We start from the raw sequence: 17,375 nt of genomic DNA, 5'->3' as shown, positions 1-17,375 counted from the left end.
TGGGAAAGAATTCTCTGTAGTAACTCAGAACCTTCCTGTCTCCAGCAGTTGGGGATCCATAAACTTATCAAGCTCAGTCTTGAAGCTAGTTAAGTTTTTGCCCCGACTGCTTCCCTTGGAAGGCTGTTCCAGAACTTCACTCCTCTGATGGCCAGAAACCTTTGCCTAATTTTGAGTCTAAACCTGTCGATGACCAGTTTATAGCCATTTGTTCTTGTGTCCTCATTGGTGCTTACCTTAAATAACTCCTCTATGTCCCTTGTAGTTATCCCTCTGATGTATTTATAGAGAGCAATCCTATTTCCACTCAGCCTTCTTTTGGTTAGGCTAAAGCAAGCCAAGCTCTTTGATTCTCCTCTCAAAGTAGGTTTTCCATTCCTCAGTTCGTCCTAGTAGCCCTTCTCTGCACCTGTTCCAGTTTGAATTCATCTTTCTTAAATATGGAAGACCAGAATTGCACACAGTATTCCACATGAGGTCTCACCAGTGCCTTGTATAATGGTACTAACACTTCTCTGTCTCTACTGGAAATACCTCGCCTGATGCATCCTAGGATTACATTAGCCTTTTTCATGGCCGCATCACATTGATGGCTAATAGTCCTCCTGTGATCAACCAATACACCCAGGTCTCTCTCCTTCTCTGTCACTTCCAACTGATAAATCCCCATCTTATAGCAAACATTCTTGTTGTTAGTCCCTAAATGTCTGACCTTTCACTTAGCACTATTAAATTTCATCCCATTTCTAGAACTCCAGTTCACAAGGTCATCTAGATCTTCTTGTGTGATATTCCGGTCCTCCTCCATATTGCCAATACCTCCCAACTTTGTGTCATCTGCAAATTTTATTAGTGCACACTCACTTTTTGTACCAAGGTCAGTAATAAAATATTAAATAAGATTGGTCCCAAGACCAATCCCTGAGGAACTCCACTAGTAACCTCCCTCCAGCCTGACAGTTCACCTTTGAGTATGACCTGGTGTAGGACAGAGGACAGGATACTGGGCTTGATGGACCTTTGGTCTGACCCAGTATGGCCATTCTTATGTTCTTATGAAGGCTGGCCTACAACAGTCACTGACTGTTTCTGTATGTATTGTCAGCCTGTTGAAAATGGACCATACTGGATACAACACCATAGCAGTAAGATGAGAGAATTCCATTGATGTTTCCAGAGCATGAGAACCAGGGTCTCCCCGCAAGCATGTGTTTGAGTCACATCTCCGCTCCTTGTCCTTTTCAAAGAGCACCGGCTTATCAAAAATGCTATTGGTTGGTAAAGCCATGTGTAAAGACACAAATCCGCGTGGATCCTTTGGGTTTTAGGTTTGTTCATTTCCTCTGCCTGTTCTTACACAAAGAGCTCCCGGCTGAGTGTCTTGGATGTGGAGCTCATCGGGGCTGTGTGAATGTAATCAGGCGCAGACTCACCCAGCGGCGCCTCCTGCTGGTTGTCCTCGGGAATTAGCTCTTCCAGCCTCCAGAGCGCCCTCTGCAGGCCGGTGATCCACCTTCTTGCAGGCACCCGTGTCCCTCCCAGGACCCGGTGCCCCTTTCTCTGGGGTGCTGCCCCTCTGGCAGTAACCCCTCAGTCTTGGGGTCTCCCCACCCAGGGGAAGCCCCCCACCCACTATCCCCACGTCGCCTCAGTCTTGGCTACTGCCAGTCATCACTTGGCCCCCGTTCACTGGGGCAGACTGCAGTATATCAGCCACTCATCACAGGCATAGGGGTTTGGACCTGCTGCCTCTGGCTATCCATGGGCTGCCCCCTGCAACCCAGTACCTAATAGGCCTTACCCTAGGCCTGCAGCCTGGGGGGTTTCCAGGCCGGAGCTCCCCAGCTCCTCTTGCCTTCCCCCAGCCCTGCTCCACCTTAGGTACCCAGGTACGCTCCCCCGCAGCCAGGCCCTTCTCCCTCTAAAGGCAGAGAGAGACTGTTTGCTCCTGGCTTCCCTGGCCTTTATAGGGCCAGCTGGTCTGTTTGGGGCGTGGCCACAGCTGAGGCTGTTTTCCCCCCTTAGCCTGGGCTGTTCTTCCAGCCCTCTCCCAGGGCTGGTTTTAACCCTGTCAGGGCTGGAGTGTGTAGCCCCCCCGCTACAGCGTACAAAAAGCAAGTTCATCCGCTAGGGCGGAATATCAACCCCCATAACAGGCTTTCTCCAGGGTCTCCGCTCTTGCATGGAACATGGAGCTCCTTGCTGTGGTTTTTGCTGCTGTGCTTCCTTTTTTATTTTTAATGATCGCCAAAAGTGCCAGATAGGCAGCCCAGGGGACGAATATCCTCCGCTTTACCCACCGAACAGCTGCGCAAGGCAGACCCTACACCTGCACTGCTGGGATCGTCTCTAGGCAGGGGGAGGGAAGATTAGTCACCATGCCTGTTCAGTCCTCAGCCTGCCCCTGCTGACCCAGCCAACACGGGGACCAATTAGTGCTGGTGGTTTTTATGAGTAGTTGAGAGCTTGCAGCTCATTTCAAACAGGCCACTGTACAGCTCTCAGCCAGGTAAGAGTCATTACGAGCCAGGGTTGGGTTCCTCCAGCCCGACAAGTGAAAGGGATCACAGGCTGTTGCAAAACCTCTGAACCATCCTGAGTTGCTCTCTGAAATCACTTCCTGTAGCTGTACAGCCTAATCTTCTCCCCGCTCTGAAGTCTGTGGGAGTAGGTTCAGGCCACTAGTGAGGTCAAGTCAGAGAAGAGTCGTTTTCCTTATTGACTCCTTCCCCATTGTCATAGGGCGACGTCCAAAGGATGATCATTCAGGTGGATTTTGGAGACGGCATCGCCGTGTCCTACGCCAATCTCAGCTCGATGGAGGACGGGATCAAGCACGTCTACCAGAACGTGGGCATATTCCGAGTGACCGTGCAGGTGGAAAACAGCCTGGGATTGGACAGCGCTGTCCTGTACTTACATGTAACTTGTATGTTATTACTGTGTTTGGTTTACAAATTATCTTAAAGAAACATTACATTCTTTAGAGACGATTCAGGAGGCTCCCTGTCTGAGAGGAGACCTTCTGAGACATGTGCAGAGAGAATGAACTTTTGTCCTTCCCCAAACGGAGAGCCGGAGAATCCAAAAACTATTCACAGATAATGGCTGAGATTTAAAAAAAGGAAAAAAAAGACTCCTCATTTTTAGTGCCTCAAATTTCAGGTTCCCAGCTTGAGATGCCTTAAAGAAAGGGATCTGATTTGCAAAGGGCGGGTGCTCAGTGCTTTCTGAAAATTAGGCTCCTTTAAGATGTCTCGAATTGGATAGCCAAAAATTGAGGCATCCAGAATCGCTGGCCACTTCTAAAAAGTTTGGCCTGTATGTATACTTAGGGATCACGTGTCCACTGCTGAAATGCTGCCACTTCTGGGGTAGAAATCACCACCCTTTCTATCGTGATGGAAACCAAATTCCTGAATCTGGAGAAAGTTACGAGAAAAATAGTATCTTCCACTGCTTTTCTTTCTAACCTCCTTATATCTCAATGGCTGCCAATTTAAAACTCAAATTTTCCTCTGCCCCTAGATAGAGTTGATGTTATTTCCCTTTTATTCTGGTTAAGAATTGGTCCAAGCCACAAAGTTCTGACCCATGTTTGAACTTTCCCAGAGTTTTCCCGAAGGTTTAGCTCCAGGATTCGGTGTGGGGGGCAGGGAGTTGTGGGTTTTTTTTATTGTACATGCATGTTATTTAGAAAGGAAGTGTTAAACCCTGGAAATATGGCTACCTGACACTTTTATAGCATACTTCCTTCAGAGGATCCCAAAGCATTCAACAAGTTCTATGCACAGATTGCAACTTCGAGGTTACTTTATTCACCAGGAATGCAGCTGTCCCTGGGGTGCAAGACAGCAGCTGTTTAACAGTGCCCAGCAACACTCCAAACAGGGCAGAGTGAAGTATAATCCTATAGTTACAGAAAACTGTAGGGGGAACTTAGCTGGAACACTGGGGCTTACAGCTTTTCTCTTGTAAAAGGTGCCATGGTAGATTTAAGGTGAGCTTTTTCAAAAGCCACCTGAGGGACTTAGGAGTTCAAGTCCCACTGAAAGTCTTCGGAAAATCATCCCTCTTAATGATCACAGGTGGTCAGGAACCCAGTTTTATGCCTCATGTGAATGATGGCACCTTCTGCAGCACAGCACTTCCTAGCATCATCTGGGGCATTGAATCCAAAAATAATGCCTTAGAGAAATGAAACTCTTAAACTACTCTATAACTTGGGGTTCACATTTTGGGACTTAAGCCACGTGGTTCCTTATGCTGAGGCCTGGGCAGTTTGAGGGAATTTCTCAGTTTTGGGGCCAAAGCTGAGGTGTTTTTTTCTTAGCTGGCAGAATATTTTGCCCTTGCATAGGGCCAATGACCCCTATTGCAATTGGACAGCCAGAGGCTTTCTTTTGTTTGTTTTTAATGGAGATATCCTATCTCCTAGAACTGGAAGGGACCTTGAAAGGTCATCGAGTCCAGCCCCCTGCCTTCACTAGCAGGACCAAGTACTGATTTTGCCCCAGATCCCTAAGTGGCCCCCTCAAGGATTAAACTTACAACCCTGGGTTTAGCAGGCCAATGCTCAAACCACTGAGCTATCCCTCCCCCCTCTGTGAAGGCAAAAGATGCTGTGTTCGAGTTTTGCTTAACCCTCCTATGCAGCATTGACTGATCAGTCGTGGTGTGGGTTTGGCTCTCAAGACAAACAGCTGGCTACACCTTGTTCTCTGAGGAAAAGCTGTTCTTTGCTCCCTCTGAGCCGCCCCTGCCAGCTCCTGTTTATGGATAAGTCAGCGGATTGCAAGCCAGGGGTTATTTCTAATATCTTGTGAAGATCCCTGGAAACAAATGGAGAATTGTTTCGGTGGGCAGGTCTACACTTACTTCCTGGTCCAACCGTAAGCAATCGATCTTCTGGGATCGATTTATCGCGTCTTGTCTAGACGCAATAAATCGATCCCGGATCGATCCCGGAAGTGCTCGCCGTCGAAGCCGGTACTCCAGCTCGGCGAGAGGAGTATGCGGCATCGACGGGGGAGCCTGCCTGCCCCGTCTGGACCCGCGGTAAGTTTGGACTAAGGTACTTCGAATTCAGCTACGTTATTAACGTAGCTGAATTTGCGTACCTTAGTTCGAAGTGGGGGGTTAGTGTGGACCAGGCCAGTGGTAATATTTCCAGGGAGGTTCTGACAGCTTCCCGCACACAGGCTTTGTAATCAGCTGCAGCTTAACAAGAGGAGTTTTCAAAGGGATGATCATCATTGTGCTCTTCTTGTTTGCAAACTAATGAGGCCACATGATACAATAGCTGTTTTCTTATGCAGGCCACAAGTGGAAAAGAGAAAGCAGTTGTCTAACTCAGCCACCGGCACTAATTAGCTGTCTGGCCAGCTGATCTAAGGAGCCTGTAGTCTTTGGACTCTAGAAAAGGATACTTTAAAAGGTGGCCTTTGTATCTTTTTTGTGAGACTAGATACAATTTTCAAAATGGCCCAAGTGACTTAGGGGCCTAAGTCATGTAGCAATTTATCAAAAAAATATTATTTTGTAATAGAAATAAGCCCAACATTCACCAGAATCACTTAGATATTCTGAAATGTCATTAAAAGTCTCCATGCAATAAGGGTTTTGTGATGGGCCGTTCATTGGGGCGTGCCCATATCACATTAAATTCACCAGTATAATATACATGTCATATCTAATCTATTTCACTCACCACTCATTACCCTTGGCACTTCCCTGATCCTGCAGCAGTCTCTGTGCAGACCTGGTCCCCTTGGGTCAAGATGGAATAGCATTAATTTGCTCTAGCTATTACCAGCTGCAAACAGCCACAGAGGGCTGGAAACAAAGATCATTCAAGGGGAAGGGGGGACATTTTCACCACACATTTTCCTATAGGCCCCAGTTCCCCTGCTATGTCAGCTGCAGGGAATTGGCATGGCATAAGAATCCTTCCACCTACTCTGCACCACTAGAGAATCACCTTTGCACCGGAGTGGGACCTATGGGCTGTTTAAACTGGCCTGAGGCCCAGATTACACCAGCGGTGAGAAACCAAGGATCAGGAGAGAGAGCAAAGGTGAGCGTTATGCCTGTAGGGGCATGCTCATACAGCAGGCTCTGATTGTAAGCCATTTCTCTAGCATCAAGGCCATCTACGAGTCATCTCAGCAGGCATTTAAGGTCAGCAGCAAACTTATTCAGTCTCCCTGCCTGTTGCTTTAACTCTTTAAAATGATGTAGTCAGTTAAAGAGATTCTTTAGGTACAGGCCAGCCCTACACAGGTTATGTTCTCAGTACCAATTCTGTGCACCCAAAGAGTCTTCTAGGGGCACGGATGGTGTTTTGGGGCAAGATGCAGAGTTGTAGTAATGAAATGGCTCATAGACCGCATGTAAAACTTGGAAGTGCAATTCTCTTGTAATTGGACAAGAGTTCTCTTCCTATCCCATACACCTATATGGAGTGATACAGCACCACCTGCTGTTCAACCAATGCACTCCAAACAGCATGTCCCTTTTCTCCCGTTGTATATTGGAATGCAGATTTTAAAATAATATGGGCCTGTGTGGATGAGCCTTTCTTTTTCTATCATAACAAGGAAGCAGTGAAGGCCTGAAAGGGCATTAAAGACTCGATGCAGCGCCGGGCCCTTTGAGAGGCCTTCTCAGCACTACTACATCCAACAGTGCACGAGTTAAGCTAGCATCGGTGAGAACTAGGTGTTGGAGCTGACGCAGTGCATGGTCCTGCTCCTAGCTCTACCACTGCCACTTCTTTGGATGCTTGACATTCTGCCTCCTTTGCTCCTTCTGCTGCCCCCTGGACACTTAGTACAGAACAAGGCCACCTCATTTGAAATGCACATAGGGCTGGATAATGATTAATTTCAGTTCTCACCCACTACCTGAGACTAGACATAACCAGCGATTTCCCCTGTAGCTGTGGATTCTGGTCGGGGAATACTTTTGACAATATACAGAGGTGTAGGACAAAATCCTGCAGCGCTTCCGAAGCGTGAGAAAAACAGGAGCATTCAGCCACTCCTGGAGGTGTGGCGGGGGTTCATCAGCAGCCATCAGAATAAAGATTACACATAATCCTGGCCTGCAACAACCCGGTGGTAGTCTGACCCTGAATGCCCCTGGATTGTATGGTTGTGGTGTTAAATAGTTGCCGTGTTTCTACCCCAGAGAAGGCTGCATTTCAGGGGTGTGTCACGGAGCCACATGCTCCTTGTGCACAGTCATTGACACCTTCTGAGCTGGTAGCTTCTTACACCTTCTCTGCACAGGTGTAAAAAGTGAGGAATCCTCTGGTGATCCTTGTGGGTGAATAACGCTCTATAAATGACGCTATATATATATGTGTGAAGTCATTTGGGAAGTCCTGGTGTCAAATATCGACTCCTTTAGTAGAGCAGCCAGATCACGCGTGGATATTGAAATCAGTCCAGAAGTGCCCATTTCAGTGTTTGGAGCCCCTGGGTACGGAATTTGAACTGAGCCTGTATTGGAGAACTGTGCCCCCAAAGTATCTTGTGGTTCTGTTGTCCTATCTCTTGCTCCATCTCTTTAAGGACCACACTTCTGTTCTCCAGAAGAACGATAGTGACACACACAGAAAACAATCCATAAAACAAGTTGTGATTACAGACCCACGCCTCCCCATTTTCCCATCATAAGTGGGAGAAAGGAACAGCCAGGGCGTGTTTCAAAGTAAATGTTATTTGTCCATTAAACTACAAAACTTGGCTACGCTAACGAAATAAAAGGCACAATGTAGATGAGAGAAAAGGACCACAGGGGAGAGGAAAAGTGAGAGTTAAGAAGAAGGGATACATGGGATAGATGCTTTGGTGGAGGCCCTAAACTGGTATAAATCCATGTAGCTCCATTAACGTTCACAAAGCGATACCAATTTACAGCACCTGATATCTGGCTCTTTAGGAATGGATCCAAGTATTTGTAATATTACTATACTTCTATTAGTGCTTACTCATGAAAATTCTAGTGTCTTCCCAGGGTAGCCCACCCAGTGTGACTCTGTCTCCCTCTAGTGGGTAGTCCATGTATATAGATTTATGAGTTTGCTACAGCCTTTGAGCTGTAGAGGTGGAGTTCTTTAGTTCAGGTAATAGCAATTCCTGTTTTTAGATGCATGGGTCCCAAATGTCTTTCCTCAGCAACAGTACAAAGACAGAATGCTTTTACATGTGATGCCCCACATGACTTTCCTCTTTATTGTCTCATTTGAAAAGCTGGAGGATCCAGTGTCAGACCCACATTTTGATGCCTAAGAGAAGGCGCTCACCCTAGTTGCCACTTCTTCTATCTCCACAGGCCCCCTGGAACATGTTCATTTGTCTCTCCCATTTGTTACTACCAAGAACAAAGAGGTCAATGCTACGGCGGTACTGTGGCCCAGCCAGGTGGGCACGCTGACTTACATTTGGTGGTTCGGGAACAACACCGAGGTTTGTATGCCCCTACAGAACCGTAGCAAACCATCCCGGGAGGAATAATGTGTCCGGGAGTGGGCGGGGCCTGTGAATACTCTTGAATATTGAATAAACCCATTACAAATCAGAGCAGTCAGGATTCGGCACATTGCTCTAAAACAATAGGAACCTAGGCATGCCAGTCTGGATCAGCTCCATCTAGTCCAGTGCCTTGTTGCTGACAATGGCCAGCACCAGGTGCTTCAGAGGAAGGTGTAAACTACCCCACAATAGGGAGATGTGGGATAAACTCCCGTCCCCTATCTATGCAAATCAGCATTTTTTTTAACTACTTAGCTATCTCTGTGTAAGGATCATTTGAATTTTATGCAAATTCCTAACCCCCCATTGAATAATGCTGAGGGGATCTGATTGCAAAGTAGGCTAAAAAGTTTTTTTTTCTTTCTTTAACTAAAATACAAATTTGACACTTTTTACAAAACTAACTATCTGCGCTGAAGTTTTCTGTTCATCTGGAGCTGCCTCTGTATAGCCCCAGGACTTAAACCCTGTTCCCTAGTCTATGTGTAGTGCGTGACTAACAAGAAGGAAAACTTTTTATTAATAACGCCAACGCTTACCCTCTAAACCAATGCAAAGTTCTCATTTTGTCTGTTAAACTATGTATGCAAGAATTCTTCATTACCACACTCTGGGGGATGCAAAATAATACACAATACATGTATCTGCCTATGGATGCTACTTACCAGAAATAGAGCACATACAACTTTCTGCTGTTTCTTTAGTTAGGATGCTTGCAAATCTCACCAGGTGCTTTGTAATTGTTATTTATCTGTATTGCAGAAGTACCCAAAGGCCCCAATTAGATTCATAGATTCGTAGATGGTAAGGTCAGAAGGGACCATTAGTTCATCTCGTGTGACCTCCTGCATAGCAAGGCCATATAATTTTACTCTGTAATCCCTACATTAGCTTGTGACTGAGCTGGAGCATAGCTTTAGATAGCCATCCGATCTTGATTTAAAAACATCGAGTGATGGAGAATCTACCACATCCTTAGGCAAGTTGTTCCAGTGGTTAATTACCCTGTTTAAAATTGCATCTTATTTCTAGCTTGGATTTATCTAGCTTCAGCTTCCAGTCATTGGATCTTGTCATGCCTTTGTCTGCTAGATTGAAGAACCCTGTAGTATCAAATCTTCTCCCCCGTAGGTACTTACAGGCCGTTATTGTCACCTCTTACCCTCCTGTCTGAGAAATTAAGTGTATTAGTGACTAGTGCTGGCCGAACGGCTCCCATTGAAGGGGAGTTTTACCATTGACCGCAATGGGAGCAGAGTTCAACTAACTCTGGGTGCTTTTGAAAATCCAAACTAGTAAAGGAATATGGGAGGTTATGGCAGCGGCTGCTGGATGAGGTCAGAAAGGCCAGTACTGCAAGCACTAGTGTAGTGTCTTAACAAAAGTAAATGGTAGCCTAGAGTTCCTGGAGTGGAGACATTGTGTAACCATGAGCATCTCCTTCAGAAAAATGGTAAATGTGTAGGAGGCCCATATCTGCCCTAAACCCTTCATTCTAGTAACAGTGGTGTCCTGGAAGATACCGTAGACTATTGAGGGAGAAATCTGGGTCCGTCCCCACCTCTGTTACCGACTCTGTGTGATCTGGAGCAGGCCGCTTTGTTCCTCTCTGTGTCGGCTCCCCAGCTGTACAATGGGGATAATGGTCTTTCCTTTCCATTGGCTTGTTCAAACTGTAAGCCCTTTGATGGCACCTTATTTGTACACAGCACCTAACGCAATCAGGCCCTGGTCTTGTTTGTGGCCTCTTGGTGCTACCTTAATACAATTAATAGAAGAGAGTTCTAAATGATGGATTTTTTTTTATTTCCATCCAAAAAAACCCTTTTAAGATCTCTGGTTATAAACCTAGGATGGAGAAACCAGTCAAGGAGTAAAGAGTCTCTCAGTCATCCTCCCCTGTAGATCCAACACACCATATGCCTAACCTCCCTCCTGTTTGGAGTAGCAGAGGTAGGACTTCTGGAATCAGGAAGGTCAGATGGCAGCCTAATTCCCCCTTTTCTCATGTCTTTGCAGCCACTGGTCACCCTGGAGGGGAGCATCACATTCACATTCTCTGTGGAAGGGATGAACACGATCACGGTACAGGTCTCGGCAGGGAACACCATTCTGCAGGACACAAAGACTATTGCAGTGTATGGTGAGCCCTTACCCCTTTATTTGTCTGTTGATTCCCTCCAGCAAAGCAGTGGTGGCATCGCTCAGCACAGGATGAGAATATAGCTGCATAGATGTACCCACAACAACAGTGTGCTGTGTTTGTGACACATCAGTAGTTCCTACAGCAACATCCTGGATCCAACTCTTATTAAAAAGAGAAGCCTAGCAATATTGCTCCAAAATGCATTAGGGCAGATTCTGCTCTCAATTACACTGATGTAAATCCGGAGTAATTTCTTTGAAGGCAATTGGAGTTAATCCAGATTTACACCGGTCTCAAGAGGATTAGAATCTTGCTCGGCATTGTACAGTAGAGCCACTTCTAGATGATTATTGCACAGTAGAACCTCAGATTAGCGAACATCAGAGTTATGAGCTGACCAGTCAACCACACACCTCATTTGGAACCAGAAATACGCAATCAGGTAGCAGCAGAGACCAAAAAAATAAAAAGCAAATACAATACAGTACTATGTTAAACATAAACTACTAAAAATATAAAGGGAATGCAGCATTTTTCTTCTGCATACTGAAGTTTCGAAGCTGTATTAAGCCAACGTTCGGTTGTAAACTTTTGCCAGAACAACCATAACATTTTGTTCAGAGTTAAGAACATTTCAGAGATACAAACAACCTCCGTTCCTGAGGTGTTCCTAACTCTGAGGTTTTTCTGTAATATTTTCAAACGTGGCCATTGGAAAAGTGGGTTATGTTACTGACTGGCTTAACTCCATTGATGAGCCGATGTTTTGTCCCGATGATCTGTCTCCATTAGAACATACATCTTAGTGGTGCACAATTGACTATTGTCTTTTCCCCTGTATTGCAAGCACAGATCACAGTGATATGCTGGATGGTCTCCCAGGTTTGGGCTATTTCATGCCTCCAATGGAATTACCCCCTCTCTAGATACCATTCAATCAGGCTTTTATCCCTGGGCCTCAGAAAAATACTCCTGAAACGAAATGTTTTGTTTCCCCTGTGGAGTGGAGCAGATTATGCTGTGTATCTGGTATTTTCACAGATATTTCCACACTCATTCTCCATTCAGACAATTACGTCTGTTAAGAACCGTGCTGTGTTACCAACACCCTGCATGGGCTGGATTCTCAGCTAGGCTGAAGCGCTCTCCAGATCATTTGGGCCCTTATGCAAACTTAGGGCAGCCTTAGGGCTGCTTTCAGTTGCACCTGATGGCAGCAGCCCCCGCTAGGGGCCATTCCAGCAGCTCTGATCACACCCCCTTTCCCTGCCCCATCCTCAACACAACTTTTCTCTGAGGGCCATGACGTGAGGTGGTGGTGATGGCATCACCCCTCCACACACACGTCTCTGCTGGAGGTTGGGAATAGGTGGTAATTCTGACACAGTCCCTGTCCTGGGAATTGGAAGGAGCCGGTGGCTGGTTGTGTGGGTAGAATATCCCTATGCTGGGGAAATTCCCAAGAAACTAGTTAAGTCAGCGTTATAACCCCTTCATGCTGCTGGAGCATGGAAAAGAGGTTGCATCACGGCTGAGATGCTGGCACAATGTCGTTTTCTAGTGCAAGGTACGTATGGGTCCAGTGAAGTACATATACTATCAGTTGGTTGGCTAACTACCTCCCACCTTGCTCATGAGAGATTCCCCAACCCTTAGCTCCAGCCCTGGGAAATGGGATTCATCACAGATTAAAGGGGAAATGATTTGGGGTAACTCTTCTTTAAAATATTGGCAGTGCCTCTTGCCAGGAAGTGACCTATCTAGACCCACAGGCTGGGCTGGGGGTGGGGTGGAAGTTATTCAAGTTCTTTTTTATTTCTTATCCCAAAGTTGTTTCAGCACGGAAGCTTCTCTCTCAAGTTGCAAATATAAATGTGCCGTGTCTCTCTATCAGAACATCTGTTAAAATCCCATCCAAATCCCATGCAGCAGCCTTCTTCCATATTTCAGGAGTCAAGTTTTAGTGTAACATTTCAGTTAAATTCCCCGTTCCAGCCCCCTGCTGCTCAACAGGGTAAAGTAATGATGACGCTGCCTCACTTCTTTCAAGTGATGCTTTTGAGTGTTTCATTTGCATCCTTTCATAAGGTAAACATCCTAATTGCTAGATAAGTCACCTGCATTTTGGAAAGGAAAGGAAAAAACAACACAGCAGCCCACGTGAGGGTATTCCTGGCTCTGTGTGCTGTTCCATTTTGATAAACCTTTGATGAGTTGATCATTCATTAGTCTTTGTTAGGAATGACATGCTGAAATTAGTGGAAGTGACCAGTGGCATATATAATAGTCAGTCTGTGAATAGCACAAATTTTAAATTGCTTTGTAGGTTTCAGTCCAAGTCCCAGTGGACAAGTATCCACATGGCAAAAAAAAAACATCATTATTGACATCCTTCTGGGAAATTTCAGCTGAAATTCCAAGGACTGAATAGGCCAGTCTGAGTTACCCTAGCATCCCTGGAAATGGTTACTACAAGTCAGGCTTCAGGTCCATTGTCAAGGCAACATGAAGACACTTGCATTGCTACCACCTGCGCTGTGCCTATTCTTAGATGACCCATGAACTTCCATCTCTGGTCCGCTTGATGTGATTCTTTCTCCAATGCAAAGTTCACACACACAAATTTCATGAAGCAAGGACCACATCCTTGTAAATCGACGTAGATCATTTGGCTTCAATGGAGCTACCTCAGTGTACAGCAGCTGAGGATCTGAGCCTGAAAGTTTTAGAGCCACCTCTGCCCAGTTTATCAATATAGGACCGGTTATAAAGTCCAGAAGCTGAAAGGCACTATTCAATGTAAATGACCTTAAGCATAATAGGTAAAAATATGGAAGGAGGATGGTTCATTTAAGCATGCGCTTAAGTGCTTTGCTAAACACGTGTGCATCACGGCCAACCGCACTGGTGTTAGAATGATGTACTCATAATATTGCGGTGGGAGGGGGTCTCATTGCTGTTCCTGAGAAGGGAACAGCAATTCAATGGAAACGTTGGGAATGTCATGGAGCGGAGTTTGAGACATTGTTTTGAAACTCATTTGCCCCTCCCTTGGTCCATAGTAGCCCAAATTTGTTAACCGGCAGGTCCATAACAATGCCCATCTATCCCTCCTGCGCAAGGAGATGGGTAGCTCTGGGGTAGCAGAGTGTGTAGTACCTGATAGGGATGCTGTGGGCAAGGGGAGCTAGTTAAATTTTGTTGTGTCTAAGAAGTTGCTGAGGTCCTTTTTTGAGGCCAGTTTGTGTATTAGTATCTTTGTGAAAAGTGGTCAACCCTTTCGACGAGTGCCCTTTTACAGCAGAGTAGTACAAATGTAAACAAATCAATAGTGGAGTATGGTTAGAGAATGATAAGGGGAGAGGATGACGAGGACATTTTCCTGCCTTGTACAGTTTTGTATGTGATGCCCAGGTGCCCATAGCCTTTGGGTGGATCCCTCAACTGTAGGCATATTCGACAATGATCAGCATAGCTCCAGTGGCTTCACTGAAGCTATGTCAATGTTTCTCACACCAGCTGAGGCTCTTCCTCGCATTTGATTCTCACTCAGTTGGGATAATTGTATTATCTAGTTACAATGGCTAAAATCCACTGCAATATATTGTATTTGATTGACAACCTGATGCTGAAACTCCACGGTCTGTCAGTGAGTTTATTCACAGCAAGTGTGCCATTGTATCCCCAGAGCGATTTCAATCTCTCCGCTTGTCGTTCTCGCCAAACCTGGATGAGTACAACCCAGATATCCCTGAATGGAGACGGGACGTCAGTAGAGTGATCAAGAGAGCTCTAGTAGAGGTAAGCAATGGAATACGGTTTTTTTATTCCTCCATCATTGTTGTGTCTATCCTGGCCTTGATTTGAAGAGCAGAATGATCTGCCCAAAGTCTTCAAGGAGCCAATAGATCTTGGAAAGAGAGAGAGAGGGGGAGACATATGATGAGATCTGTTGAAATACTATGCTCTACACCCTTGTTTTTTGTGTGGTTGAGCGTAATGTGGGTGGGCCTGATGGGCATAGGTCTTGCCTCTGGGAAGTATCACTACTTTTTTATTATAGGGGCCAAAGCAGAATACTTCAGAGGAAAGTGCATATAAGACCCAACTTGCACCTATGTAATAACAATGTGAGCAGTTTTAACACTGCATAATAATGATTACTTCCCTTTGCTGCTGTCTGTATACAGCGGCAGAATGCAGAGCTGTCCCACGTGAATGCATAAAAAGGATGTTCCAGATTTATGGAGCAGCAGTGAAAGTGTGTTTCTTCACATACAAAGGACAGGATTGTAAGTGCTTTGAGTCCAACATATAACATTAGCTACATGGTCCAGCCATGCAAGTGCATTTTACTCCACATACATCATTCTGGAGACATGGGCCAGTGCTGGAGATGCATTTTCCTCTACATACTTGGTGTACTGGAAACTATCAAGAGCTGTGGCCTAAAGAAATATTATTTGGGGCTGGAGATTAGGGTTTATAAAAGGCTGACAAATGTTACACCAGTTAGTGGAGACTGCAAGTGCTGCTGTTGTAACCCACACACACCTCCTGGGTGTGGTGTTGTGTCCCATCTAGTGGCACTGAGACCACTTCAAGAGAGAAATTAATGAGTCTGCTCTACAGCCTTAGCTAACAGTCATATGGCTTTTAACTCATGCATTAGAGGCTCATGCGCTAAGCTCCAGAGGTCGTAGATTCAATCCTGCCCGCTGACGACTGGGGTGTCGGTGTTACACTGTGATACAGACTGAAGCAATGTAAAAGGGTCTGTGCAACTGATTTGTAGAAGTGTGTGTGTGTGTGTGAGAGAGAGAGAGAGAGTACATGCATGGAATGTGTACCCACAGGTATTGTGTTCCTGTGTGTGATGACAGTAACTGCATGCACAAATATCCGACTGCCACACCAGCCATTTGCACAGCTGGTGCTACAAATGATCAGACTGTCTTGCTGAAGGCACACACCAATTGTGAAAGTCCATTCTGGGGGCTGTATTTCTAAAAATCTGTCCCCGTCTTGCTTTTATCTTTAAAGTTATTTTCAATGAACAACACGCAATGCAATTTCTTCTTCTAACCTCATCAAAACATGGAGGAGGAGGAGGAAGAAATAATCTTCCTATGAGCTTTGGTTTGTAACCTTTAGACCTTTGTGTGTCTATATCAAGTATCTGATGGTCCATTCAGCTTCTAAATTGGTTTTCACAACATCAACAATGCAATAAAACAAAATCAATTCACTAAAAATAGATTATAAACCTGGGATGTCAAGGCTACTTATCACAACCAGAGTGATACAATACCGCTAGGGTTTTTGTTTGTATCAGTGTTGACTTGAAAAGAAGGAACGCTTTGACAGCCGATCACATGGTTGTATGACACACTTAAAAAAACCTTGATGGAAAAGTCCTATAGAATTTAGGGATAAAACCAAGAGTGGGCTATAGAAATTAAATAGTGTTCTACACAATTACTTTAAAAACCAAACTAATTCAATAGAAAATGATCTCCTTGTTTTACATGTTTATACCAACCTAGAAATGTCAATAGATGATTATATCCTTACTATAGAGTTCCATATGCTAGTGTAAATATTCTGCAGAAATGTTCTGATTCTCTACTAAATGCTCCTGGTCTTTTCTCTATGTTGGATTATGATGTTCCTAATTTGGGATTATCCCAATATAATTTTATTTATCTTGATCATTCACACCATTGGTCCCTCGACCATTAGTCCCATCCCTTCCAGCAATATCTGGTACCTGATGCTGCACAGGAAAGTGAAAATGCATCTAGCTAATTATCTGAAAGATTACATGGGGAAAATTCCTTCCTGTTCACTGCAGGTGATCACTTTATACCCTGGAGCATGAGCACTGATAGTCCTTGTCTAAGCCTCTTAGGGTGATTATGCACATATCAACGGATGCTCTAGATACAAGGCCTGTCTTCATAGGAGTTCTACAATGTATGAAACTAAACGTGGGACTAGCTCGCCTTTTTTTTCCTTTGCCCAGATTCTCTTTTTCAGCATTAAAAGCAAATCTTGTAAAACATATTGTTTTCCTGGCCAGGGAGAGGGTCCTACATTATCAGCTTCCCCCCCCCCCCACCAAATTTCCCAATGTATGTTGCTTCACTCTAGCATTCTATCCAGAAGTGACCGACCCTACCTACAGCAAAACATATACCAGCAGTAGCAAGACGGCAGGGTCACTGCAGGCTGCCCTATGGCTGATGCCTAGTAGTGTGGATCATTAATCAGCCCGGTTACCTTAGCTCAGCAACAGAAAATCACTTGGACTCCAGTTCCCTCCCTTCTGCCCCCTTCCCCCTCATCTTTCCCTCCAGGAAGCAGGTGTTGCAAGCCAGTGCCCCTGTGGAGAGTGGGTAGAAAAATCTGGAATCTTAGCGCTAATTAATGTTCTTGGGATTTTGAGCTACAGTCTTTTGGGTGCAGTGTCCTCACTACAGGTTGAGCTCTGTGCACTGCCGATAGCTGCTGTGCTCCGGGGTTTTGATTATTTTAAATGTGGCCTACAAAATCCAGTGTTTGGAAATGTAAAAAACCTGCTAAGGTTATGTAATCCTCTGTCAGGGGCCGTTGGCAGCCACAAGGCTGGAGTCAATATTTTCTTGGAAAGGCGGCCCTTAAATTTACAAAACGAAACCATCTTGAGC

The 17,375-nt window shown here is 45.2% G+C and overlaps 1 protein-coding gene across 1 annotated transcript in view; it reads left to right on the top strand.

Annotated features, from left to right (window-relative positions):
* SORCS1 (sortilin related VPS10 domain containing receptor 1) overlaps positions 1-17,375 on the top strand; it is a gene marked incomplete at its 5' end in the record, with an annotated part of 424,998 nt that overhangs the window by 382,963 nt on the left and 24,660 nt on the right. The window contains 4 exon segments of the mRNA XM_065407558.1: positions 2,743-2,929; positions 8,341-8,474; positions 10,560-10,683; positions 14,375-14,487. Of these exon segments, the coding sequence (XP_065263630.1) occupies positions 2,743-2,929; positions 8,341-8,474; positions 10,560-10,683; positions 14,375-14,487 (558 nt within the window).

The sequence above is a fragment of the Emys orbicularis genome, chromosome 7 (assembly GCF_028017835.1).
Source record: "Emys orbicularis isolate rEmyOrb1 chromosome 7, rEmyOrb1.hap1, whole genome shotgun sequence".
Lineage (NCBI taxonomy): Eukaryota > Metazoa > Chordata > Testudines > Emydidae > Emys > Emys orbicularis.
The sequence above is the reverse complement of the archived record's forward strand: the minus strand, read 5'-3'. Positions and strand labels throughout refer to the sequence as shown.